The sequence below is a fragment of the Aethalodelphis obliquidens genome, unplaced genomic scaffold (genome assembly GCF_003676395.1).
Source record: "Aethalodelphis obliquidens isolate GAN/ISIS:26980383/991018 unplaced genomic scaffold, ASM367639v1 scaffold44, whole genome shotgun sequence".
In the NCBI taxonomy this organism is placed as follows: Eukaryota; Metazoa; Chordata; class Mammalia; order Artiodactyla; family Delphinidae; genus Aethalodelphis; species Aethalodelphis obliquidens.
The window spans coordinates 329,562-357,007 of record NW_020837988.1 but is presented as its reverse complement, the minus strand read 5'-3'; the positions used below and the strand labels follow the sequence as shown (position 1 = coordinate 357,007).

General features: G+C 59.4%; 1 protein-coding gene across 1 annotated transcript in view; it reads left to right on the top strand.

Annotated features, from left to right (window-relative positions):
• CACNG4 (calcium voltage-gated channel auxiliary subunit gamma 4) overlaps window positions 1-22,281 on the top strand; it is a 54,552-nt gene extending 32,271 nt beyond the window's left edge. Inside the window, exons 2-4 of the mRNA XM_027080424.1 lie at window positions 12,062-12,145; window positions 16,826-16,966; window positions 20,879-22,281. Coding sequence (XP_026936225.1) covers window positions 12,062-12,145; window positions 16,826-16,966; window positions 20,879-21,417 — 764 coding nt within the window. The 3' untranslated portion in view covers window positions 21,418-22,281. The remainder of the gene's footprint in view (window positions 1-12,061; window positions 12,146-16,825; window positions 16,967-20,878) is intronic.
• The last annotated feature ends 5,165 nt before the right edge of the window (window positions 22,282-27,446 follow it).

Genomic DNA, 27,446 nt, shown 5'->3' with positions numbered 1-27,446 from the left:
CTGTGAGAGACCCATTCCCAGAGCAAGGGGCTCCACGGGCATACCCCAGGATGGGCTGAGCGCCAGGCCATGGCCTGCCCTTCTCTCCCCATCTCCTGCCCCAGCCCACCTGTCTCAGCACGAGATCCGTAGAGCCTAGGACCTCGGGAGATGCCTCTAGGTTCCAGGTTTAAAGAGGCGGAATTTGGGGACGGGAATCGTCTCTGTGTGAACCCCACCGCCTGGGGGCGCGAGCTTGCACCACAGAGCCCAGTCCCCTGGTGGACGCTAAGCCGGGGTCCAGCCCCGCTGAAACGGGCGCCATGTTGCTCGTGTTGCCGATGACAAGGCTGGCGTCTCTCCCAAACCCTCCGCGGGCCCCACTCCGACTGTCCCGTTGGGGGAAACGCCCTTTGGACCTAGTGGCTCCCCTAGCCTGTTGGGGAAGCTAGGAAGGATCTCGGAGAGGGAGCCCCTGTGTGCCACCTGCTTACAGACGGGAGCTGAGGGTGGGCCCGGGCGTCTGCGGAATCCGTTCTCCCCTGCTGGGGCTGACACAGTGCAAGTTGAGACGTTCTCTCCTCGCGACTGACGGTGAGTGAGGGGTGAGGCGGGCTGACCCGAGGTCCCCCGGCCCACGCTCCTGCCTGCGCGGGTCCTGAGGCTGCCACGGTCGGTCTGGCAGCTGCAGGAAGCTGCCAGCTCTGAGCCAAAGTCTACATGTGTCCCTCCTCCCAGGCACGGCAACGCGAGGGGGGCGATGAAGGGAGCGCTTGTTAATCCCGGGGGGAGCTGAGCCTGCGTCTCCCAGGCAGCCTGGCTCCTCTGGGACTAAAATAAGACACCCAAGAGGCCCCAGGCTGGGGCCCTCCAATGTAACAGGTCACATTTCCACCAAGTCGGGCTGGGAATAGAATTAGAGACATGCCGGGCTGTGAGGGCCAAGGGGTCCCTGCGTTAGTCATGGGGACACTTTTCCAGCTTCGGGAAAGGCACGGCGGCACCTCAGAGCCTACGGCGTTGAATCCAGGACCCTCGCAGGGTGATCCAGGCCACGCCGTGACTGCTGCCCACCTGCTCCTGCAGCCTCAGCCCACCCACCCTGCGCCTACGCTCTCTTCCGGAAGCTCACTCCCCAAACATGCCTCTGGGCCACCCCCCTCGCTGCCACCCCCAGCTGCCACGTTCCGTCCTCAGCTCTGTGTGATCGCAGCCCATCCCCCGAGCTGCCCCAGACACCCGTCCAGCACCAACCCTCGTTCCTGAAGCCCCCTGAACCTGCGGCTTCCCCCGTAGCTCGTGTCACTAGCTCCCTGTTCTGAGGTGATGTGGACACTTCACCTCCCCAACCAGGCGATGCGTTCTTGCTGGCCGGACCCGTGCCTCTGGGCCCCCACAGGGCCTGGCATCAGTAGATGGATACTGAATTCAATGAAAGAGTGGGCAAAGGGTTGAACGGATAAGCGAGGTCTACAGGGGCTTCCCTGGTGGCGCAGTGGTTAAGAATCAGCCTGCCGATGCAGGGGACCCGGGTTCTAGCCCTGGTCCAGGAAGATCCCACGTGCTGCGGAGCAACTAAGCCCATGCGTCACAACTACTTAGCCTGCGCTCTAGAGCCCACGAGCCACAACTACTGAAGCCCGCGCACCTAGAGCTCGTGCTCCACAGCAAGAGAAGCCACTGCAGTGAGAAGCCTGCGCACCGCAACGACGAATAGCCCCTGCTCACCGCAACTAGAGAAAGTCCCTGTGCAGCAATGAAGACCCAACGCAGCCAAAAATAAATAAATTTATTGAAAAAAAAAACGAGGTCTACAGCCAAACAAAGACCCCAAACAGATGCTAGAGGGGCAGCGAGGCCCTTCAGTGACCTATGAGCTCACTTTAGAAAGGAGAAAAGAGCACGAGGGAAACCTGTCCCAGGCACTGGGGCTCAAAGCAGCTGCACAGGCTGTGATCCCCAAGCCCTTGGCCGTGGAGGGGACACGGGGCCTCCTCCCCAAACTCCACAGTCTGGTCCGAAGGCAGCTCCGAGAAATGAGAAGTTTAAAAGTATAGACTTACCCTTCACATCACCACAATTGATCTTCTCAAAGTGCTCTGACCAGCATGGGCTAGGGTTAGGGTTAGGCCCCGCTTCCGCTCTCAAAGGTGGTAAAGACATTTCCCATCATCCCGACGAGGAGAAGCTCTCCTGACCTCTCCTCTGCGGCCTCGGATGGCGTGCTCTCTGAAACTCTGGCCTCCTCCTTCAGACCCCGTCCTCAGGCGTCACTGGATGACTGTGTACCTGGAAAGCTCCAGGACGGCAGAGACCACGCCTGTCTTGTCTCTTCTCCTTGATTATCGATGAAACAGAAACACGCCAAAACGCAGAATGTCTGAGACGAAATCGAAGTGGATTACTGCCCTTGATGCAAGGTGGGTCATCCTTTGGGGATGGCTCTCCTCCACAAAGGATTCAGGGACCCAGGCTGTGCCCGTCTTGTGGCTCCACCACCCCCTGAGCTGGCGGGGGAGGCCGTGGAGAGGGAGAGGTGCACCCACCTGTCCAGGAAGGACGCCTATGACTTCCGCCCACTTCCCATTGGCCAGCTGGGTCCCATGGCCCATCTACCTGCAGAGGAGGCTGAGAGATCCAGTGTAGCCCTGAGTCCAGGAAGAAGAGGGGTGAGCAGGTCCTCTGCCACATCTGGGTCCCCAGCATCTAGCGCAGCAGGTGCTCAGAAATGTAAGCTGGACGGAGGAACTTCAAAATGCACAAGGTCATAATGCTTAACAGGGTCTCACAGGGTCGCTTGCAAGCCAGGGAGCTAAGGCTCCCCCAGGAAAGTCCAGCCCAGCCCTCGCTGCCACTCCAAGCCTGGCAGTTCTCTGCAGGAGCCCGGGGGGAGAGGCTTCCCACAGCCTGCTGCCTTACAGCTGGAGAGAGGCCAGCCCTCCGGAGAACACCAGCGTGTGGCAGCCGGGAAATCACAGTTATTAGGAGGTTCTTTGGAGATAAGCATGGAAGCGGAGAGATGATGAGGGGGTGTTCAGGGGGGAATTACAGGGAGCTGGAGGTGGGGCGGGGCCGGGGAGGCGCGGGGCCTGGCTTTGTGGTGGCAGCCGGGGGCACGGACGCCTGGCCAGTCGCGTCTGCCCCTGAGCCGGTGTCACGGGCCGAGTTGCGCCCCTCCAAATTCGTATGTGGCGGTCCTAACCCCAGTACCTGGGGGTGTGACTGTGTTGGGAAATAGGGTCTTTATAGAGGCTAATCAAGTTAAAATGAGGTCATGAGCATGGGTCCTGGTCATACATGAGTGGTGTCCTTGTGAAAAGGGGGAATGTGGAGACAGACAGGCGTGCAGGGAGAACACTGTGTGCAGGTGAAGGCGAGATCGAGGTGGTGCTTCTACAAGCCCAGGGGTGCCGGCGGTAGGCAGCGAGCCCCTAGGAGCTCAGGACGGGGAGGGGTGCAGAGGAGGCCCCAGAGAGCCCTGGGAAGGCACCGCCTCTGCCCGCGCCTCCTCCTAGGACTTCTGGCCTCCAGAACAGCGAGGCACCCTGCCTGTCTGTGCTGGAACGGTCGAGGTCACTTCCATCCCGGGCTCCGGTCCCTCCTCTGCGGACACATCTAAGACCAGGAGCCAGGGTCTCCCCCAGACAGCGCACGGCTCGCCGTTGTCCCGGGCTGCCCTTTCCTCTCACCCCTGCCTGCCACCCTCACCCAGGCAGCTCCCTTCAGGAGAGGCTGCCCCTCGAGCCTTCCCACCCCGTCGCCCTCGTGGCGGCTGTGCGGTTAGGTCCCATCTCCATGGCCTCCCTGCAGGACCTCCACCGCACCCCGGCCTCTTCTGCTGCTGCATCCCCTTGGCCGCTGTCCCCCCAGGCCAGGCCACCCAGGGTTCCAGAACACGAGGCCGGCCTGCCTGCCCACTTCTTCCCTTTTGCATATACGGAGCCCAGTAGCGCCCCTCTGTACACATCAGCACCTCTGGAAAGCCCTGAGCTGCCACCATAGCCACGCTGAGCCCTCGCACCCTCCTCCGCCTCTCCCTGACCTCTGCCCCGACCGGAGGGGGCCCGCTCTGGAGAACCGCCACTTCCAGTGCAGGGTAACCCAGCCTCGAACCTGAGCCAGTGCGCTTAGCCCAAGACTCTGGAAGAACAGGTTTCCCACCAATGAAGAGTGTCGAGGACCCATGTTTCCCAGTCACGCTGCAGCCAATCAGAACTACCCGTAGCCCTGAGGCCACGCCATGCCCTTCTGCCTCCCGAGTGTGGGAGGGTCAGGGCCCGGACTCTGGAGCTGGGCGGGCGGCCCCGGTTCGAATCCTGGCTCGGGCACTTGGTAGCAAATGGTGTCAGTAATCGTCTCTGCATCACAGGGTTAGTATGAAGACGAAGTGAGTTAACAGATGTCAGGTGCTTAAACAGTGCCTGGCCATACAGGTGCTAAGTGAACTCTTGATGTTATTCTTACCCTGAGGATAACACTGTCCCTTCCCCTCCTCTCCTGTCAGCCCAGCCCTGTACCCCTCAGCCCCCCACCTCCTCCACAGAGCCCTGAGTCCTTCCTGGAAGGCCTGTGCCCTCCTGGAGACACACAGGCCTCCAGGCCTGCCGGGCTGTCCCCGTGGGGGCTTAGGGTCAGGGGCCGGGCAGCTTTGGGGAAACACGGGAGGAGTGCAGGCCCAGGCGGGCTCTGAGCTCCTCCCACGGCCCACCTGAGACACGGACTTGGTCCGTCTGGCCTTGGACCAGGGCTGCGGCTGGTACGGACAGTCTGACTCGGGTCCAGTGAGACCTCCCTGATCTGGACTTAATGTAGTTTGATTATTTTCCCTCACATAAGATGATTCGAACAAGGCTGCTGGAATGCTTGGTCCACACGGGGTTCTCACCCTCACCTCCTTCTCCGGTCTGGGTGGCCTTCACCAGCAGCCGGGCCTCGTCTGGGCTTTCCCATTGCTCTGTTGACCGGGTATGATAGGGATGTTCTGAGGTCACGAGGTGAGCACTCCCCACACCCCATGCTGCAGAAGCACCTGTTCCCGGACGCGGGCCTCACACCGGAGCCCCGACCTCGGCTTTGAGCTCGGCCTCAACTCCGGGACAAGAGCCCAGGATGCAAAATGCCTCACATCCCTCCCCTGCTGTCCGACCGTATCGCCCCCTGAAACGGCACAGCTGGAAACCCATACAGGGGCCAACTCGACTCACGTTCACCCGTCCTGGAGCCCAAAGGGGCCTTGCCGACCAGGCCTCCGCCCGCCCTGCCGCCCAGAGCTGCCTCTTCCAAAGTCTGGGGACGCCAGTTGCCTCCTGCTTCACTGTCGGGGAAGCGGTTGCCTTAAAGCTAACCCAGCACTCGCGGTTGTTACCTGGCTTCACTCCCTGATGTGTCTGGGGAGGACCCACACTGCATCAGAGCCCTTTCCGGCACTCGCGAGGATTCCCGGAAGGGCGTGGGCATCGGGCGCTTGGGAAGAACACGTGGTGAGACGTCAGGAGCCGGATTCCAGCAGCTGCTCTGCCACGGGTGCCCCGAGCCTCCTCTTCTCTAAGACGAGGCAGAGACGTCTCCTTTACGGCCTAAGGTAGGGCCTAGTGCTCAGACTGGGCCTCTGCCCCGGGGCTTGGGAAAGCAGGGCTTGTGACGTCTCTACACCTCTTTCTTGCATCGTCAAAGCTGTGTTTTTACAAAGATGAGATGGGCCGATGGGCTAGCTTTCATCTAAGCCCAAGCCAGGGCCGGTGTGCAGGCGGGGTGTCCCGGGTGGCCATCCTGGGGAGCGGGCCTGTGGGAGGGTGGGAGAGGGAACCCAGGTAGAGGGAAAGGCAGTGCAAGGGGCAGCCCTGAGCTGACCATCACTGGTTTGGTCCTGCTGGGACCCACCCCCGGAAGCAGGTAGAACGGGAACACCTATCCACCGGCCGCCATCCTCCTGCGCCAAGGTCGCCCTCACCCCCCAAGCCTCCAGCTCCACGAGCGAGTGAGTGTGTGTGCAGTTGCCCCCGGGCGACCTACCCAGTGCCGCGGGCCAAAAAGGAAGAAGCAACTGGAGCGGCTGAATCGAGGCTCCGGCAGGCGACACCCCAGGGAGCTGGTTGCTGCTCTGAGGGGCTGGAGTAAAGGCGGGCAGGGACGTGAGGGGTGGGCCCCAGGGGGCCCGTGCACGCTCAGCCGGTGCCAGCGCTGCTTCAGCGTCTGTGAGGAACAGGTGAGGTCGTGCCTGTGGAAGCGCTCTGCCAGCCGCCGTAAGGGATTACACAGAGACACCATTATTAGCAAGTCACCGTCTAACATCCTTTGCTCCAGCGCTCCCCTAGTGGCGACCGACCTCAGAGGTGGCCTGTTAGGGAGGCTTATGTCACACCCTGAAATGACTCGCAGGGTAACCAGCTCGTCCCGGTTTGCCTGCGACTTCCCTGGGTTCAGCACTGAAAGTCCTACGTGCCCGTCACCGCCTGAGTCCTGGGGGTCGGTCACCCTCGCGGTCTACCAGGGCATAACCCCAGGGCACGACCATCACCGCCCAGAGGCAAGCAGTGGGGATATTCACCCACGGGGGCCAAAGGTCACCCACACACATGTCCCCCCGACGGGTCACCCGCCACTCACCAGCCTCCACATCTGGGCGGCCCTGCGGTCACTTCAGACACAGCGCCACGTTTTCCCTGGAGTCAAAGATCCGGTTTCTTTTCTTTCTTTCGATAAACCTCATGGGTTCATTTTCAGACACTGTAGAAAATTTAGAAATTACAGAGAAAATGTAAAGAGGAAAATCTGAATTCACCGAGAAATGAAACAGTGGACACCTTTTAGGATGTTTCTTTCCAGATGTTTCCTAGGCTTAGAGAAATACCTCTAGTATGATGTATGTAGATGAATGGATATGTTAACATCTGCGCACAAAATGGTCTAGAATCTTAGAGCAGGAGGGACTCCTTTGGACCCAGTTCCCGAGCTTTAACAGATGAAGAAGTAACGCGTCTGGGGCCATGTGGCTCGAGAAGTCTCTTCACACGGTGGTTCCCTGACCCGCAAAGGGAGAGGACCGCCGTGTCCCCGGGAGCGCAGGCCACGACCCCGGGAGCGCTGCGGTATTCCCGCGGTGTGGTCCATCTGGGATCTCGCAATTAGCCAGCGAAGCTCATCACTTAGCAGATAACGCAGCAAGTGGCCCAATTACCGAGAGCGCACGTGTGCAATGGATTGGAAATGGCGCTCTCTCACTGCTCACATCAGCCATTAATTTTCTCCCCTATTAAATGCCTTGAGGCCAACACTCACAAAATTAAATTTGACAGGGATAGATGTGAAGTCCTTCGGACTAAACACTCCACTCGACAAAAACAGGTTGGGGGAGGTGAGGCCGCTCTCGTGAAAAAATCCTGGGCGGCTGAGTCCAGCAAGAGCAGGTCCCGAGAACAGAAGCACAGGATCCCGAGAAGAGGAGAGGCAGGGCTGTGCTCCTAGGCAGACCCAGGGCAGGGGGCGGGGCTGGACAAGGGTCTTGGAAGCATCAATAAAGAAACGGCTGAAGTAAATGGGGAGGCCTTCCCTGGTGGTGCAGTGGTTGGGAGTCTGCCTGACGATGCAGGGGACACGGGTTCGTGCCCCGGTCCGGGAAGATCCCACATGCCGCGGAGCGGCTGGGCCCGTGAGCCATGGCCGCTGAGCCTGCGCGTCCGGAGCCTGTGCTCCGCAACGGGAGAGGCCACAGCAGTGAGAGGCCCGCGTACTGCAATAACTAAATAAATAAATAAAGTAAATGGGGATAGTTGACCTAGAGAGGATGCTCGTTTAGGGGACATACCCACGTTCTCTACTCGAGGTGCCCCACTCCTCCGCAGACCCCACTTGTTCAGACTGGGGCCGGGGGACGCGTCTGGTCCCGACCGTTGGCAGCTTGCCAGCCTCCTCTCGTCCTCGACCTTGGGCCTCCCTTTTTGTGCAAACCCTGGATGGCTGGAAAACTAGCTTGTCCTTCATCCTGTTGGATACAGTTCCTCTCTTCAGTGGCTTGACGCACGACAGAGGATGGGTTCTTTTATTCCCAGGGATTATAAGTAATACCGGTGGATAGGGTTTTGTGGAGGCGGACAACCTCTCAGGAACTTGAAGTTAAAGCTGTTTGGAAACAGAATATGCCTCGGGAGGTGGCGAGGTCCCTGTCGCTAGCTGGAGGGTACAGGGAGAGGATGCGAGTCCCTGGTGGGGAACCTGCTCCAGGGGCTTTGGAAGCGTGAGCCTGAGCGACTGCACGAGTCTCGTTGCAACAGGAAGATGCTTCTGCGGAGGCAGTACACGCAGCTTCCCACACATTGCGTGGGGGCCCCTGCCGCTGACAGAGGAGCAGGAAGGGCCAACACGTCTGCCTTCCTGCAAGGCTGGCCCCCAGTGAGCGGACGAGGCGTGTTGCGTTTCCTCTCACACAGCAGCGCTCCTGTGTCAGCGTCCTGGGGCTGCTGGAACAGACCATCACGAACCAGGAGGTTTGGAACACAGTTGTTGCACAGTTCTGGAGGCCCGAAGTCCGAAATCAGGGTGTCGGCAGGGCCCTGCCCTCTCTGAGACTCTGGGTACGTTGTTCCTTCCTTGCCTCTTCCTAGCTCTGGCTGGTTGCCCGCGATCCCTGCCACCCCCCGGCGTGTAGACGCAACACTCCAACCTCTGCCTCTGTCTTCCCACGCCTTTTCCCTTGGGTCCAGGTTTCCCTCTTCCTATAGGGACACCAGTCGTTGGATTTAGGGCCACCCTAAGTTAGTGTGGCCTCATCTTAACTGGAGTCCATCTTCAAGATCCTGTCTCCAAATGAGGTCCCGTTCACAGGGACCAGGGGTCAGGACTCCAACATGAGCTTTCTGGGGGCGGGGGGTTGCAGGGGGTGTGTGCAGGGGGGACACAGTTTAACCCAAGGCAATGCTTGTTCCTTCAGTCTGTGCACAGGAGCTTGGTGTGGAGAAGGGTGGAGAGAAGTTAGGAGAGGAGAGGAGGGGCGGGGGGGACGCGGGAGAGCGCGCTGTCAGCACGCTCGGAGCAGAACGCCCTGCGGTGGGATCCGTCGTGTGTACACACGACCCCAAGAAAGGGAAATGTCTCTTCCTATCGTATAGTTGGACTGATGAACCATAACTGCACATCGTCACGCAGCCACTGAAAAGAATGTGTCAGAAAATCTGTTAATATGTTGGGCAGTGTGATCCCTATTTACAGTTTCTATCAAATAGAAACTATCACCCTAAATGCAGAGTGGAGGTTCGCAAAATACATTGGAAGGGCATTTGGAACTAACGTGTCTACATGCAAGCTAGTTTCAAAACCTGCTTTCTTTTCCAATCGAATATGTAAATATGTGGTTTCCTGGCGAAGCATAGTTTTAGCATCATCAGTGGTGCAGCAAAAGCTTTACTGCCCTAGTCCCTGTGCTATTGCCTTCGAAGACTGTCAGCAACTTTTGGAGTAGTATCAACTTATTATTTTTGTTATTAAAAACAAACAAGTTTTTAAAATCTATAGGTATTGGCCTAGAGAAGTGTGTATACATTATTACATGAAAAAAGCAGTTTGCAGAGTAAAGTGTATTGTATTATTCCTTTTGCAAAATAAGGGATATAACCATCCTGGAAACCAGCTTGGCTGTCCCTTATAACAAACACGCAGCTGTCACGTCACCCAGCAATTACTCTCCTGGGCATTTAGCCCAGAGAAATGAAGAGTTAGGTTCATCCCCAAACCTGTTCATAGCAGCGTTATTGGAAATAGCTGGAAACCACAGGTGCAATCGCTGGGCGCAAATCCAGCTGTCATGAGCTGTAGTACATCCGTGCCGTGGAACATCGCTCAGCAGCCAAAAGGAGCAAACTATCGATACCACAACTCGGTGAATCTCGAGAGAATTACGCTGAGTGAGAGAGCCAGGCCCGACAGGTCACACGCCGTAAGATTCCATTTATAGAACCTTCTGGAAATGACAAAGCTGTGCAAAAGGAGATCATCTTAGTGGTTGCCCTGCGTCGGGGTCAGAGCCTGGGGACCGGGGCGAGGTGGGTGTGGCTATACAAGGGCAACACGAGGGGTCCTCCAGGTGGCAGAATGTTCCTGACTGTAGCAACGTCAGGATCCCGGTTGGGATGTTCTCACTGGGGAAACCGGGTGAAAGGTACCTGGGGTCTCCCTGCAGTGCTTCTCACAACTGCGTGTGAGTCTACAACTACCTCCAAGTAAAAAGATTAATTTTTAAAAAACACGTGCACACGTGGGAAGACGCACAGCCGACCGTTGACCCCTGGAGACCAACTCTGCAGAGAGATTATTTACTTCTTGTTCAGCCTCTTATGGTTTGACTGTTCCCACAAGCGTGGGGGACTTGGTGACTTTGTTTAGGCCCATAAAGTAGCCCCAACAGTGTGCAGGGGGAGAGGGAAGGAGGGCAGAGGGCACTACCTCGCACACCCACGCCCGGAAGACGCTTGCTCGGCCTCCCACGCACCTCCTGAAGCTGGGGTGCGGCCCGCGCTGGCCGTCCTGACACCAGCCTGCCCTGGGGCTCCTTCCTCTCGCTCCACCACAGAGTAAGAGCCACGGAGCAAAGGGTGGGTGACGTCTGGGTCCCAAAGCAGCAAATGTCCCCTGAGCCGTCAGCGCAGGCCGAGAATCGTTGAAGTGCCTTTCAGGGTCGCCTCCCGTGACGCTCCTGAGGTCCCTAGACGAGGCCTGTGGCTGTCCCCATTCTCCAGAGCAGGAGACTGAGGCAGGTAGCTAAAACGCTCACGCTTGACCCGGCTCAGACGACACTGTGGAAGCGTACCCCACTCAAGGCGCCGCCTCTGACACCCTCAGACTGTCCCCCACTGTCCCTGACGAAACCCAGCCTGCCCAGCAGTGGCCTGGACACCAGCCCCTGAGCTCTCTGAAGGCAGCAGCTCATGGGCCCAGCTGAGGGGAGGCTGGGGGGCAGCTGACTGGTAAATGGGAGGCGCTGAAGGTGCCCCCAAGCTCGTCGAGGCCCTTCTCCATGGAAAGGACGGGGACGGAGGCCGGCCTGGCGCGGGCCCTGCTGCCTGCACCGTGCGCCCGACCAGGAGGTCTGGCCGGGACGTGGGAGGGTCAGCGAGCCGCTCAGCAGCAGCTGCAAAATGAGAACGGCCTCCAGCTGAAAGCAGGCGGCCCGTGTGGGGGCCAGGACGAGCTCCTTGTAGGGCCAGGGGCCCGGCCTGGGCGTGCGGGGGGCTGGCAGGACAGAGCCCAGCACCCTGTGTCCCCCGACCTGCGTCCGCTTCTGCACTGTGCACGCCCACACTGCAGGGGAGCAGGCGCTGGGAGAGCTGGCGGAAGATTCCAGAAGGGAGGGCTGGGCGGTCCTCCTGCCGTCACTAAACTACTCAGGGTGTCCTGCGAAGGCTACTTCTCCGAGTGGGGAGGGAGACCAGGCAGGAGAGGGTCTGGGCCTTTCCGGGAGTCTCTCTTCCTTCTATCACACCGAGTGAGGGGATTACAGTCACATTGCCGACGATGCGCAGATTCGGCCTGTAACGTAGGAGGGATTCACCGTAACTGTGTGCTCGAGGGGAGAGGGGAAGACAGACAGACAGACAGACACTGCTGCAGGGAGGTGGGCGGCAGATCTCATCCCGGCCCACAGCCCCTCTCCCTGCACGGGTCCTTCTCACCTCTGGCCGCACTGGACTTCCCACCCTCCCCAGACACACCCGGCCCCAGCCCTGGCTCTTCACAGCCCCGCCTCTGCCTGGCTGGCCCCTCCCCCATCCCACTGGGAAGGTCTTTGTCACCTTTCAAGCCTTGGCTCCGCAGTCCCCTTGGGCCCTGCTGGCCCAGGATGCTGCTTGAGGCCTCTTGTCCCTGTGTCCTGGTGCCCCTCCCTCTCGCGGGTGTCCAGACGTGGACCGTAATGACGCGGTCAGCCTGGGGCGCGTCCCCCGCTGGGCGGTCCTTCTCTGTGCCCCACGCCCATCGGAGCGGCCCTTCTGCGCCCTCCACGCCCAGAGCCAGGCACACCCGGCCAGCGAGTCTGGGGAGAAAGGACGCGGAGCCCACGGAACCTTCACACCGTTCTTCCCCTCGCTCCCTGCAGGGGTCTATAAAGGGCACTGCTTCCGCATCAACCACTTCCCAGAGGACAACGGTTACGACCACGACAGCTCCGAGTACCTCCTGCGTGAGTGCCGAGGGTCCTTCGCTTCCTCTGTGGGTGGAGCGGGGGCCGGTGGTGGGCAGCGGGCGGCGGGGGAGGAAGGTGGGCCCCGTGGGGGCGGAGGGGGCTGGTCCCTGGGTGCTGCCCTCACTCCCTTTCTGATTCTGAATCGTTAGTTCGGAGGATGGAGTGTCGTTCAAGGTTGCCGTGACGTGCTGGGTGTCCCGGCAGAGTTGCCTGGCTGATAGGACCATGCCCGGGTGCGGCCCGGGAAGATGGAGCAGGGTGGGGGAATCCCTGCTCCCCAGGGCCGCTGTCTTCAGAGGAACTGATTGCTGTGTCCAGTCCAGAGGTCAGGACGTAGGCTTGCCCGGGCCCGGCATCCTGGGGGCTGTGCCCTGGACCTGCCCACCCCTCCCCTCCCCCACCCAGCATTCTAGTCTTGAAAAATCAGATTAAGTCACGCGCTGAAACAGCCATTGGGTGCCAGGCAGCCTGTGGGAGAACGTGCGGACGGTGGTGGGACCAGCCTCGGGTATGTGGCCCTGAGTGTCTCTGGCACAGACTGGTAGAGCCCATGAGCTGCCCCTGCCCGGGTCCTGCAGTGGGGCTGGCCCCCGGACTGGAACCCGGAACTCAAAGGACAAACCCCGTCCCACACCCTAAATCCAGATCTCGTCCGTGGGCACCTCCCTGGGAGAAAGGATGGAGCCTCAGCCTGGGGAGGAACCTGGAAATGGAAAAAACAGCACCGTTTTGAAGTCATTTTCCCCTTTTGCATTAGCCAAGACGCAAGCAGAGCTGCTCCCAGCGGCTCCCCTAGGGGCTCAGGCCAGCTTCATTTATGGAGAATCGATACGAGTGTGCTCAGAGGGAGCACTCTTCACTCTGCACCTGCTTATGGACCGTTCTTTTCTAAGAGAAAGGATTTTGGTTCTGAGTCATCTAGTGAAATAGAACAGCGTGCGGTTCCCCTGCAGCCTGGGGCAGCCTCAGGCCCGGAACCTGGAATAATGTAGCCAGATCTGCCTCCCATCCCTCCTCCCTCCCCTTCTCCCCTTCCTCACGCCTGTACTCTCTGCTTTCTGCGGGCCACCACTGAACCCAGCAAATGATAGTCCATAGGGCCGCCACAGATGGTTGTGCAGGTTGCACACTGCACAACTCAAGGGATGTCATTTGCATAGACTAGCGTATACATTACACTCTGTGAGTTGCATGGTGCGTGGCCTGCACAGCCATCTGGGGCGGCTGCTGGTGAAAGCCAGCCCTGACACAGGACCTCCCCTGTTTGCCGGCCCGGGGCAGTCAGATGGTCCCTGAGGCTCTGAGGGCAGATTTGCTAACCTGGCCACCTCGGGACTGTGCGGAAGCAGCTCCTGGAGAAACACGCCATTCCCTCCCCACTTCCCACATGAACTTGCCTGAGGTTAATCGGTGCGGGCTCTGCCTCTTTACTCCCCTGCCCTTCCCCTCATGGTCCCCAGGGTGCTGGGATCTCCTTCTGGATGGGCCTCGTGGCACATCAGCCCAGAGGTCAGACGATGCGGCTTCCTGGGGTCCCAGCAGGAAGCAGAGGGGATGCTCGTTCCGATGGGATGAAGGAAGGGCATTTAGTGAAGGACTAATTACAGAGCTGTGGGCGGGGCTAAGGGAAGCTTACAACGGGCAGTGAACACACCGCGGCTAGCAACAGAAGGACCCCTTACAGCCCTCAGCCTGAACAGGTGGGAGATCTCGGCAGGTATGGACGCTTGCACCAGGGGAGCTGCAAGGACAGGCCTCCTGGCAGGGGCTGTGGCCTTTATGACAGAGCGCAGCCACCTTATCCTCGTCCTCATTTGCAGGAAGGAAGCCAGGGGAATAACCGTCTCCCCTGCACTCTCCTCCCAAAGCCAGAGTCGAGGGACCCCGATGACCCGGTCCCTGGCGTCAGCCTCCCAGGGCCCAGAGCAGGACGGAGAGAGGTGGTCCAAGGGCCGGGAGGGGCGCACTCACCAATCCAGCTTCAGGCTCCTGCTGTCCTCAAACCCCACCAGCGGTGCCCCGGGGCAGGGCGTGAGGGCTGGGAGGCCCAGCAGCGATTTTCCCAAATACCATGATGGCAACTGTACATCAGCCATCAAAGCTCATTTGGGAAGGAAACGTTTCCTCATTGGTGCACCGTGGGGAGCCGGGGGGTTCATTCAGGAGCCCAAGGAAGAGAAGGGGTGATGGCTTTGGGGCCTGTGATCTCGGCTGCTGGGGGGAAGGGCAGAGCTGACTCCCCATCAGGGAAGTGGTTTTCCACTCAGGGGCTGCAGAAACAGCGAGAATTGGCCCTGAACTCGAGCCCCAGAGTGCAGGTGCCTGTGAGCTGGGAGCCAGAGGGAGTGGGCAACATTCCAGGACAGAACAAGGCCGCGGTCGCCACGGCCATCCGGCCTGAGTTTCCCTGATTCCCTGCCGTTTCTCTCTGTTGAGCCCGCTGGCCTCAGGGCTTCCCGTCCCTCTTGCCCTGGGCCTGGTGCCCCTTCTCCAGGCTCTGCATTTCGGGTTGGGCGCGTGGTTTCTGTGCTAACCCCAGAGTGCTGGTGTCAGGGCTGCTGAGAGCCCATGGCGAGCCTGAGGGCGAGTGAGGAGGAGATGCCTGCCCTCTGGGCAAAAACACAGATCCTTGCCAGGGCTCGAGGTAGCCACAGGGCCGTGGGCTGGACATCGACCCCGCTCTGTGCAAGACCCAGCCTGCACCGCGGTTGGTGCCCGCACGTCTAGAGCTCCGGGTGAGCCCATGTGGCAAAGGACGGTGCTCACGTGACTTACGCGGGCGGGATGGACGGCTCTGGGCCAGGCCTGAACTCGGAGACGTTAGAGGCTCCAGGCTTCCCTCGCTGCAACCCCTCTGACCCACCTGCAGAACGAGGGTATCGAGGGGGACCCGGTCCCCCTTTGCCGGCCCCGCACGGATCAGAGGCGCATTTCAAAGGCCCACAGGAAACCTCCTCCCGAAACCTGCGGCTGTGAGAAGGCAGAGGAAGGAGGGGGAGGCGGAGAGAAGAGCTTCATTTACTGCCCCAGACAAGCCGCTCTCTGTGCAGCAGGGCACACACTGGCGGGCTTACAAGCAGGGAGACAAACGCTGCCTTCAGAGGCTGAAAGGCCGCAAACGAGCTCAGCTGGCTCAGGAGGGGGGCCTGCCGGTGCCCCCAGCTCACTGTCCCCTGGCGGCCCCCAGGTCCACGGAGCCGGGATTTCTCCTGGGCTGGGAGGCCGAGCTCGGGGTTCTGCTCACGTCCCCCTTCCCTTCCTCCCGCCTCCTCCCCCAGCCAGATGCTCAGGGAGGGGGACCCGCCTCCCCCAGGGCCCTACTACGCGCCCGATGTACCTTATTCCGTCAGAGTCTCATCACAGCACGTGCAGGTAGTGTGTCCCTTTCCTAAGGCCACTGTAATAAATTACCACAAACTGGGGGGCTTAGAACAGCAGAAAGGCACCCTCACACGGAGTGGAGGCCAGACGTCTTCACTCAGGCGATGCCAGGGCTGTGCTCCTCCAAAGCCTCTAGCAGAGAATCCTTCCCGCCTTTTCCAGCTCTGGCAGCCCCGGCATCCTTGTCTTGAGCTGTGTCATCCTTTCCTCCGCCTCCGTCCTCACATGGCTTCTCCCCATGGGCTCTTCTGCTGTGTCGCTTCCTGTTCATGTTAGGGCGCCTGTCACTAGACTTGGGGCCCAGCGTGATCTAGGACGGTGTCATCTCAAGAGCCTTAACTTACTCACAGCTGCAAAGACTTTTCTCCAAACCTGGTCACACTCATAGGTACCAGCAGTTAGAATGTGGACATAGATTTTGGGAGGCCACAATTCAACCCCTACAGGTAGGTATTACTACTCTCCCCAGGTTGTAAAAGAGGGGAGTGAAGTGGTCTGAAGCTAGCTGCCCTGGTCGCCCCGCTGGGCAGTGCACAGCTGCAGATCTAGCTCCATGGGGCCCCGCAGGCCATGGACATGCTCCCCTGTCCAGCCACCCCCTCCTCGGTGACCTCACGAGGTCCGGAGCTTCCCGGGGTGATGACGCTGGTGTTGACGGAGATGGGAGATCAAGGCTGTCACTTGAGGAGTGTGTGCTATGGGCAGGGCCTTTGCTAAATAAGCCATTAGATGTGCAGAACCCACCTGCACGTAGGCCTGTTACGAACTGCATCCCACACTAGGGAAACCCAGTGTCAGGGAGGCCCCACCTTGGCCAAGGCCACACAGCCAGCGTGCCACAAAGCAGGGTACCCGGGCCCGCCGAAGGCAAAGCCCGTGCCCTCGGCCGCCCATCCGGATCCACTCTCCAGCATCCCGGAGGCTTCACGGAGACGATGTCCACGAGCTGTGACGGGCCGTCTGACAGTGTTCTCGTGCCTGTTGCTGTGGCCTCCCTGGTGGCGCTGAGGGGATCCCTGCTGGCAGAAATGGGGCCCACATCCAGGGAGAGCCTGAGACGGGGGCAGATGTGATTCCAGGCCACGTGGCGTCCAGGGGGAGTGACCAGCAGGCCGGGGCCATCACTTGGTGGCCTCCACCCTGCCCCCCCAGCTCCCTACCCACCTGGGGTCTCCAGGGTGGGATGGGAATCTTCAAAGTCAGCGGAAGGGCCTTGAGAGCCTCGGGGCCGACGCCCGTGGCCGGGCCGGGAGGATGGCCAGCCCCACGGCCCTCTCTGTGTCTCCCGCCGGCCAGGCCTCGTGCGCGCCTCCAGCGCCTTCCCCATCCTCAGCGCCGCCCTCCTGCTGCTCGGCGGGCTCTGCCTTGGCGCCGGGAGACTCCACAGCCGCAAGAACAACATCGTCCTCAGCGCCGGCATCCTCTTTGTGGCTGCAGGTGAGCCGTCTGCTCTGGTCCCCGATGCACAGAGCGCTCGTCTGCGGCGTGCGGTGGGGAGGACGGGGGGCAGGTCATAACATCGCCGTGGGTGACGCAGGTCCAAAGTGTGGGGCGCCCGGCAGGGAGTGGGGAGCAGCTGCTTAACAGGTATGGGGTCTCCTTCTGGGCGATGAGAATGTTCTGGAACGAGCAGAGGGGGTGGTTGCACAACACTGTGAATGAACTGAACGCCACTAAACTGTGCACTTTAAAGGGTTAATTTTACGTTACGGGAATTTCACCTCAATTAAAAATAAGAATAACTAGTCCAGGTGTGCAGAAGGCCACAGGGGCAGCGCTGGTGCCCTACAAGCCCCTCCTGGGGAGCCTGGCGGAGTTGGGGGTCGGGGCGGGCCTCAGGGGATCGCTCAGAAGCCAAGGCCTGAAGGGGTTGAGCCGGGAAGACAAGGGGAGGCGCACAGGCCGGCAAGGGGGCAGGAGCCCAGCGTGCCTGGGGCGGGGTGAGCGAGGGGGGCACGGGGCGGAGCCCCACCCGCCCACCCTGACTGTCCAAGTCTGCCGGCTCCGAGACGGGCAACAGCACCTCTGCGCCCCCCAGAGCTGTGGCTGAGAGCAACCCACTCCCTGCCCAGTGGGTCCGAAATGGCCTAACGTGGTCGCTCCTCTGAGCCTAGCTGCAGACGGCGTGCTGCAGGCCGGAGGGGGGCGGTCAGTGCTCACGCCTGGTCCAGGGGAGAATCCAGTGGCCTGAGTCGCTGGGGCTGGGGGCTTGGCGGGGCGTCTGAGGGGCAAAGCTCGGCCAGTGGCGTCCTCAAGACTCCGGGCAGCCCGGCGGGATGGAGATGACGGTGCAGCAGGGCCGGAGCAGCTGACTTCCCAGGCCTCGTTCCAGTAAATCCGCGTGAGAAATGTCACAGAGCTCCGCCCGCAGCCCTTTCCTGAATTGTCATCAGAGCTCCTTGCACCGTCCTAACGGCGTTCTCGCTTTCAAAGAGCCCTTTTCTCACACCGGACCTGTGAGGCTGAGCGGAGCGAGGGTCCCTGCGCCTGGGCTCTGAACCCTGAATCAGCCCAGTGGCACCGTGAGGGTGACAGTGAGGCTCCCAGTCACCGGGCCGGGCTTCCTTCACTGGCCCAGGAAGGGGCCTGCGAGGTGCGCGGCCCACGTAAGTCCCCAGAGGCCATCTCATCCCCATCTCGTCTCACGGCTCCTCTTGGAGAAGGAAGGTGACTGCCGTGTGCATCGCGGAACTGCGGGCCACAGCTGCCCAGGGACGGGCTCAGAACCTCAGCGCTCCTGGCCGCCATTCTTGCGCCTGTTCTCCCGCCCCACTTCAGTCTTTGTCTCCTTCCAGTGCAGTAAATATATGTGTGTGTGCATCTGCGGGGGATGTATGTGAGTGAGGAGTGTGTGTGTGAGTGTGAGCGTGTGAGTGTGTGTGCGTGCGAGTGTGAGTGTGTGTGTGTGTGAGCGTGTGTGTGTGAGCGTGTGAGCGTGTGCTGGAAAGGAGGATCTCCTTAGGAAGAAGCAGGACGCTCCTTCCTGGCCAGGTCCCTGTCCTGTCCCTTCTCCTCACCTTAGCCCAGAACGGGGGCAAGGCAGGAAGACAGGGACACACGCCATTCTCTCTCCTCCTCCAAGCAGGCAGATTGCTCAGGGTGTGGACTTGAATCCTGCTGTGGCGTTTGAATCCTGTCCCCTTTCCTTTCCCGAGGAAGGAAAGAAGACTTCCACTAACACCAGTGCCAATGCTGCACGAGTGCAACCCCATCACCCCAGCTCCTGAGGAGGTGGTCACGTGGCCCAGGCGGTTTCCCTGAAGTCACCCAGCGGCAACGACAGGCTGAGCCCAGGGCTGTCAGCCTCTAAAGCGCGCTGCCCCCTGCACTGCCTGCTCCCTCCGGAGGAACCTTCTCAAAGGCATCTCCAGATGCCCTGGGTCTCCAGAGGGGCTGTGGAGCCCGGGGCGCAGAGACACTCAGCTGAAAGCACAGGTCTAGCCACAGAGGAGAGGACGTGGCAGCGAGGAAACACAATGGCCATGCAGGCAAGCAAGGGGCTGTTCGCTGGTCCCCGTTTATTCCCTGGATCAAGGAGCCCTGATCGTGGGCCAAGGCAGCACAGACCCAGAGTCACGCGCAGGGCCCGGCAGCGAGGTGAGACAGGCCGTGAACAATTCTAGGTGGAAAATGATTGGAGCCTCAGGAAAAGTATGGTCTAAAAGCTGGGAGAGTCAGAAGAGGACGCCGGTAGCTTCTTTGGGAACGTGGAATCAGCTGGGATGTGATTTACATTCTTATGGCTTGTGCAGAATAGGGGAAGGAGAGACAAAGCCAGCAGGCAGGGGAGGAGGGGCGGAAGGAAGCAAACCGTGATTGTGAAAACCCGTGTCAGTGGGGGCTCTTCTGGAGCACAGCGGAAGGGGTGAGGAGTCCAGACCTACAGCTGGATCGCTGAGCCCTTAGCAGGAAATACTCTAACCCATCCACGCTGGGACTGGTGCAGTAGGAAGATGGACAGAGGACCCGGGCAGGGCACAGATGATACAACACATTACGATAAAACACAATAGACTGTACTAGAACTCAAAGCATGCTCTCGGTGTGCTGGGCGCAGTGCCTTCTATGCATTAGCTCGTTGAATCCACACACCCACCCAGTGTAGTGCGTGCCACTGGCATTCCCACTTTGCACGTGAGGACCCTGAGAGGTAAGTAATTTGTATAAAGTTCCAGAGATGAGAGTTGGTAGAACCAGGATTCAAACCCAGGCAGCTCGGCTCTGCTCAGCCTCACTTATAACGAGAGAAAATCACATAAACACACGAGTGGGTTTCACCTCCCAGACTGGCAAGTGCATTATAGGCTGATGAGGCATTTTGTGCCGCTATGGAGGGTGCTTGAGCTGGGACTCTGAAGTCAAACACAACTACGCACAACTCGAGATCGTGGGACAGAAAAAGGACATTAGTGGAGACCCCAGTGAGATTGAGGAAAGTCTGGAAGGTAAATGGATGGTAGCACACCAGGTGGGCTTCCTGGTTGTAACAAGTGTACATGGTAACATAGGAAGTTAATGGGGGAAAACGGAACGGGGAGTTGGAAAGGGGCTCTCTCTGTACTGACTTCACACCTTTTCAATAAATCTAAAATTACCCCCAAATAAAAGTTTGTTTTTAAATGCACACACCCAGTGAGGCAGAAGTTTCACTTCAAGGAATTCATCACATTTTTACTCACGTGTGTGTGGAATGATGTAGACATAAGGCTGTCTCATAGCCGAGGGCTGGAAGCCACCTGCGTGTCCAGAGCAGAGGCCTGGGTAGATGCCCCTGCGGCGGTGTTGGTCCCATGAGCAGTTAGAAAGACAGAGACAGCTCTTCCTGTCCTGATAGGGAACTGTCTCTCGGGTGGAGACAGTTGAGTGAAAAGGCAAGGGGCCAAAGAGTATTGTGCAAAGAAAAAAATGGAAGAGAGAGAGAGAGAGAGATGGAGGGAGGGAGAGAGACTGGATATGGATATGAGAAGGATATACGAGAGAAGATAACAGTAGCTGCCTGAGGAGGGGAACTGGGTAGTAAGAGCCTGTGTTTTATTATATACTCACCCAAACTCTGTACTTCATTACCCATTCAAAATCAACTACTTTTACTTAAAATTAGCAACCAGAACAAAGACATACCCACCAAAAAGGGGAGTGGCCACCATCCCCTGCCCCACCCATCTGCCCCCTGCTCCACCAACTGCCTTCTACTCCACCCATCTGCCCCCCCCCCCCCCCGCCCACCAGCCCCTGCTCCGCCCACCAGCCCCTGCCCCGCCCACCTGCCCTTGCCCAGCTGTGGGTCTAACCTCTCTCTGCCTTTGTTCGCCCCGCCCCCCCACCCCCCCACCCCCGCTTCCCTTTCAGGCCTCAGTAACATCATCGGCATCATCGTCTACATTTCCAGCAACACGGGAGACCCCAGCGACAAGCGCGACGAAGACAAAAAAAACCATTACAACTACGGTTGGTCTTTTTACTTCGGAGCCCTGTCTTTCATTGTGGCTGAGACCGTGGGCGTCCTGGCCGTAAACATTTACATTGAGAAAAACAAAGAGTTGAGATTTAAGACCAAACGGGAGTTCCTTAAGGCTCCCTCCTCATCACCCTACGCCAGGATGCCGAGCTACCGGTACCGGCGGCGGCGCTCGCGGTCCAGCTCCAGGTCCACCGAGGCCTCTCCGTCCAGGGACACATCTCCAGTGGGGCTGAAGATCGCCGGGGCCATTCCCATGGGCGAGCTGTCCATGTACACGCTGTCCAGGGAGCCCCTCAAGGTGACCACGGCTGCCAGCTACAGCCCCGACCAGGAGGCCGGCTTCCTGCAGGTGCACGACTTCTTCCAGCAGGACCTGAAGGGAGGCGTGCACATCAGCGTGCTCAACCGGCGGACCACCCCTGTGTGAGCTGCCCCGTCCTCTCGGCACCGGCCTCTCCCCAGATGGGCGGCTTGGACCCCACAGGGGGCATCTGACCCTTAAGACAGACCAACAACAGACTGAGGCCAACCCCCACCCTCCCGGGTCTCCAGAATGGGTCGCGGGCTGGCTTGGAGCGAAGCCCCGGAGACGGGAATCAGAAGCAAGAAGGCTGATTTTATCCCCCAGGAGGGTGTTTGGATGCCCCGGGGTTCCGAAATCTCCCAGGAGGCCCCAGAGCTCTCCTGAGGCTGCACAGCCTTGCCCCACCCGGGAAAACAAAATCGAGCCATTATCTCCTCTTGGAAACACATCTTCCACCGGAAGAACAGGCTTTCTGGGCCTCCCATCCCTGCCCGGCTCACCGGGCCCGCAGGGGCCTTCGGATGCTGGCCAGCTGCTTTGAACCCAAGGTTCTGGTCTGTGAGTGGCAGGCGAGGAAGCCGAAGTTTGCCCCTTTTCCCTCTGTCTGTCTGGCTCCGGCAGTGGCTGCTTGTTGAGGTAACACCAATGCTGAGGAGAGAGCCTGTGACCACCTGGTGCTCTGGCCTTCGTGCTGTCCGGGGCCACTTCCCTCAGCCTGGGGACATCGAGGCCTGCGGAGGAATCCGTGGGGTTTGGGGGCGTCTTTGCTGGCCTGGGCGTGAGGTAAAGGCTCCTCCTCTCTGCTTCTGGAATGTTCTGCCTCACATGGAAAGGGCAGAACTCACTGACTGTACTTGAGAGTCAGGAAGATCCCACGGGTCAGAGGAAGGGTAGCCTCTTACTTTGTCCCCCATCTCTGCCCACTGGCCTGAGGAGCAGCTCTGCCCCTCCTCGGGGGTCATAGGGACAGACCTTCCCCCCAGGTGTTTGGCAACAAGAGCCCGAACCTTGTGCAAGAAAGGGAGACCCGAGGGTGAGCAGAGACCAAAAGATCAGAACAAACCCCCGCTTCCAGGGTGGTCACTCATCCTGATTTCTTGCAGAAACGCCAGGAGAGCAGTTACATTCATTCTCTCTTAAAAAGTGGCAGCAGCCCCTGCCCCAAGCCCCGTTACTGTCACTTCTTCTGCTCTCGCCCTGCCCCCGAAAGCACTCAGCGAGGAAGTTTGGATGAAAGGGCCGAGCACCTGGGAAGGGAGGCTGCAGGTTCCAAGCTTGACGTTTTTCCAACCGTTTCTCGCCTCCGGAGGCAAGCAGAGAATGTGGAAGCATGTCCGGGCTCAGGGGGACAGCTTTCTGGAACACGGAGCTGAGCCTCTTTTATATAAACACGTGCTTTCTGAAGACAGATCCTTTCTTACTTTTTGAGACCTGGTAATCCCTCTGAAGCAGTTGTCTGCGATCCCGGTAGCTGTCGTACTTAGAAGTGACAAGAAAATTCTTACCTCAGCCACCTGCTCGTGGACCCCCTGGGCGGACTCGGCCCCAGGAGTTCAATCCGGGTCATGGTCGTCGCCATCCTCCGCCGCCCGCAGAGGGGACCTCCACACGTCCCGCCCCCAGTGACCGCGTGCCGGGGCCCCTCCGCGCTGCTCGAAACCCTTCCCTCCCGTCGAGGTTGGCTTTGTGTGGCTTGTCCAAGCATGTACAAGCAGTGAGTGCTGGAGTGTCCGGGCTCGTGGCCTGCCCCTGCCCACCCTCCCCCTCCCCAGGCCATGACACCATTGCACCAGGCTAGAAGGATGGGGGCGGAATCCAGGGACTCATCCCCCAGCAAGGTCACTTCCAAAAACAGGCAGCCTTGTCCTTTCTTCCACGTAAGCCACCTTCCCACCTGCTGCCCTGGAAGTTTCCGTCATTTCATGGAGAAAGCTGCATTCCGATGAATCCTACCTCTTGCCCAGTCCCAGGAAGAGAGCGCAGGGCCCACTTTCGGGACCAAGAAAGTAGAAAGAAGCGACAGGAGGGACAGAAGAGCAGGGAGCGAGCTCCCTCAGCGCCGTGGTCTTCACAGCCTTTCTCCCACCGTTGCCCCAGGTTCTGGTCACCCCCTCCCCGCCTGCCCTCGCTCTGAGACCTGCGCCCACGGGGGCCCCGGGTGGCCTGTGGCCCTCACACTCCCCCGACCCCACGCCCTCTCCATCCCGCCCCTGTGTGTCTCACCAGTTAAGCCCCTGTGAATCCCGTACCAACTACTGGTTTTGGGTTGTTAGTTCTGTCTTTTTTTTAATTAAATAAAAACATTTTTAAAACGTTCTCTTCTCGATGTGGGAAGGGGGAGGGGGGAGGTCCCTGCAAGTCTTTGTGGGCACTTAGTGTCCTCAGGTCTAGGAGATGCTGGGGACCCTCCAGGAGAAGGGGAGGGGAGAGCGGACCCGGTGCTGGTCAAGTCCAGCTTCTCTGTCCGGGTCACTGGCCGCCTCCCCGGCACCGCCAGCTGGCTTTACGCTCCTGGGTGATGCCATGGAGGAGCCAGAAGAGGGACAGGCCACCCCCGGTGTGGGGGAAGCATCTGGGCAGCTGAGCAAGCCAGGCCTGTCTTTAGAGTTTGCAGGGCAGGCGCTGGCTGGACAGAGCTGCAGCCTCAGGGGCGCCAAGCTGCCTGGTGGGTTCCTAAAAATTCCCATAAGCAGCCTCCTTCCCCTCCCAATTCCAAAATGAATGAGAAGCAGGTAGAGGATTCCTGTCCCAGAGTGTGAGCTTCTGTGCCTGGAGGAACTGGACGGGAGAATGCGGCTCCAACCAGAGGTCAAATGGCACGGAGCCACCCAATCCCAGGCACGGCAGCTGGCTGCCCCCGCTCCCAGCCACCGGGAGGAGAGAAATCAGGGATGGGGAGGGGGACCAGAGAGACCCCTCCGATCAAGATACTGCACAGACCCCCGCCAGTCATGGTGCAACCCTCCAGGCTCACGCTGGCAGGTGGGCACTGGCCGTACGTCCACCCACCCCTTGGACAGCCCTTGAGGCTGGATAATCAACATCCTTCCCTGGTCCCACGGGAGTCGCAGCCCAGGGCACCTTCACATGCAGTGAGTGACGTGTTCCGCTCTCTCTCAGGACCGAGACGGTGAGTTTTCTTCCTGAGAGCCGTGGCCTTCTCTGGTCCTCTTGGAGCCAAGATGCACTGGACTCTCGAGCTTCCTTCAGGAGAACGCTGGTGTCACGGAGGCCTTTCCAGGGCTTTGGGAGCGAGGCTGAGGGCCCAGTGTCCCCACATCCCGGCCCTTGTGGCTGCAGGAACCGGCTTGTCTGAACTTTCAGCCCTGGCTTTTTAACCCCTTCTTCCTTCCTGAGACAGGCACCCGGGGAAACTGACGTTCCCAGGGGCGCCGAGCCACCCGGTGCTGGGGCAGGGGACCCCTGCCAAGCTCCGGGCTCACGGCTCTGCCAGCCCAGAGCCACGACACTCGGCGTTGGCACCAGGGGCCAGAACTGGTTATTTTTAGCCCTGAGGAGACTCTGGCTCAGCACACGCTCTGCAGCGGTCCTGGGCGGACTCCCGTGCAGCCTGCGTTCAGCGCCACGCTACGGCCTCCGTCCGACGCGGGGCTCACGCGGTCACGCATTTCAGTTCAACGAAAAACTCTGTCTCCATAACCGGCAGAGTTAGAGCCGCGGGAACCGACTCGGAAGTGGGTGGTCTAGGGCCCAGAGCCCGCTCCGGCCCTCACTTTACCCTTTACCTGTATCACTCCGCGTAGCCTAATGACGTTGCCAACCACCCCGAGTGCAGAATGGCTTAGTGCGATGGAAGTCTATTTTCCACTCAGAGAGTCTGCTCCATGGGGTGGGTACATTGTGTACAGAATACACACTGTCATTCAGGGTTCAGAGACCAGCCGTGGAGGCTCTGCCATCCACAACATGGGTGTCTAAGCTTGTCCTTGGCGTTGACATCCAGCGGGCAGATGGAGAAGGGGGACGGCAGGTGGTCTTGTGGGTAGAGGGTGTTGTGAGAGGGTTTAATGGACCAGGAAGTTGTGACATCCCCTTCTGCGCACATGCCACTGGCCAGAGCTCAGTGACGTGGTCCCACCTGAGAGCCGGGAGACGGGCTGTGTAGTCTAGCCAGGGACGGAAGGAATACAGTTTGGGGCACAGCTGGTCAGTCTCAGCTCCTGGTCTGGGTCTTTGGGCATCTCCCTCTTTTGCCTCCCCTCCCCGATCATTTTTGGGAGTGCCTACTCGAAACTGACCCCTTTGCCTGGGACTGCATCAGCCTCTGTGTGTCCAGAGCCCCTCCTCCAGCTCCAGAGTTGAAGTCGGGCCTCTTCCCTGCTCTGGCTGCCCCATCTGTAAAATGGGTCCATGCTACCTGCTTCCTAGGTTGGAGGAGCAGGCTTGCGCTCAAGCCTTGACGTGAACAAGAATCTCAGGATCCCTGGACATCAAGACCAGCAGGAGTGGCAGGTATCTTAGGAATCATCTCATTCAATGTGCTCATCACAGAAAAGGAATCAAGTCCAAAGAAGGAGGTGAGGGGGATGGAAGGGAAAATAAAAGGAAGGAAGGGAAATTTTCTGAGGATCTTCATAACAAACTCAAAAGGGAGACACCGCTAGCCCAGTGGTTCTCTAGTGGGTGTGATTTTACTCCCAGGGGACATTTGCCAATGTCTGGAGACATTTCTGGTTGTCACAGCAGGGGAGGGAATGCTACTGGCGTCTCGTGGCTGGAGGCCAGGGCTGCTGCCCAACACCCTGCAGTGCACAAGGCAGCCCTCCCCCATCCCCAAGGATAATCTGGTCCAAACTGTCAATAATTCCCAGGCTGGTTTTACAGTGAGGGGAACCGAGGCACAGAAAGGGTGACGATCACACAGCGAGTTTTCAGTACTTGCATCTAGGCTGCGGACACATTGGGAAAACTCACGTATTTATTCCCAGTATTTCCTTTCCCTTCAACACACTTCAATTTCTGCCTTTCTCCTCTTCGCTTCTGAGCCAACAGTTTTGAAAACAGGAGTTGGGGGATTGAAGAAGGAAATGGGAAAACGGCCACCTTTCCCTGGGTGAGGGTAGGTGTGCCTTGTCCCAGGGTTTGGGGACAAAATGCTGATGGAATTGAACCAAAGGGCAGTGGTAGAACAAGCCCAGAATCCTGGCCCAGCTGGACGCCGGGCCCCACCACCCACTGCCGGCAGCTGCAGCGACGTCGCCAAGAGCCAGAAAGACACAGGTCAAACCCTCCAGCCACGCTTGCGCAGCACCGGCCACTAAGCGAAGCTCCCTCAGAGCCCCAGTTCCCTCCCGGGTCAAAGGAGGAGGACAGCGCCTCCCTCCCAGGGCCGCTGGGAGAATGAATTAGACTTTAACTTAAGCAAACATTCATAAATACGCCAGCTTGGGGACTGGCCTTAGAGTGAACTTTCAGGAGCATCTGTCGACTAACAACACTCAAGGAATTTCCCCAGAAGAATTATTCTAGAACAGCCCAGGGAGGAGGTGCTCTGAGAGCCGGGCCCGCAGGGTGTCTGTGCCCGCAGCACTTTGGGGAGAAACCCGTCATTCAACGATCCAGGCACTGTGTGCCCCGCCCGCCCCCCAGGTGAGGCTCCTGTCCCAGTGGCTTCCCTGGCTGGTGCCCATTCGTTTCTGCCCTCAGGGGTCCCCGGGCTGTGTGGAGAGAGGTCCTGTTTAGGTCCCTAGCATGCAGTTGGCAAGAGGAGAGGCCTGGCAGCGAGAAGAAGATGGGGGCCAGGCCTCCCTGCAGGGAGCTCAGGGCCAGCCACGTGATTTCTGCTCCCTGCGCTGGCTCCTAATATAGCACCCCTGGCCGCCCAGCCCTAGAGCTGGGTGGGGGAGGGGAGGAACTGAGGGGAGGGACCGAGGGGACCTTAGGATCCAGAGCGGGAGACGGGGCAGATACACCTGATACCGATATTTTTAAACTTGCAGCTTCCAATGAAACTGCTGGTGCAACCTCAGGAACAGAAGTCTGCGATCAAAGAGGGTGACAAAGCCTCCTCCTCGTGCCCACAGCTTCAGGAAAGGGGGCTTGGAGGGACCTACATCCTGACCTTTGTGTCTTGATAAGTGTTCTCGGAGATACGTTAACCCCTGTGAGATCTCCAGAGTCCACAAATTAAA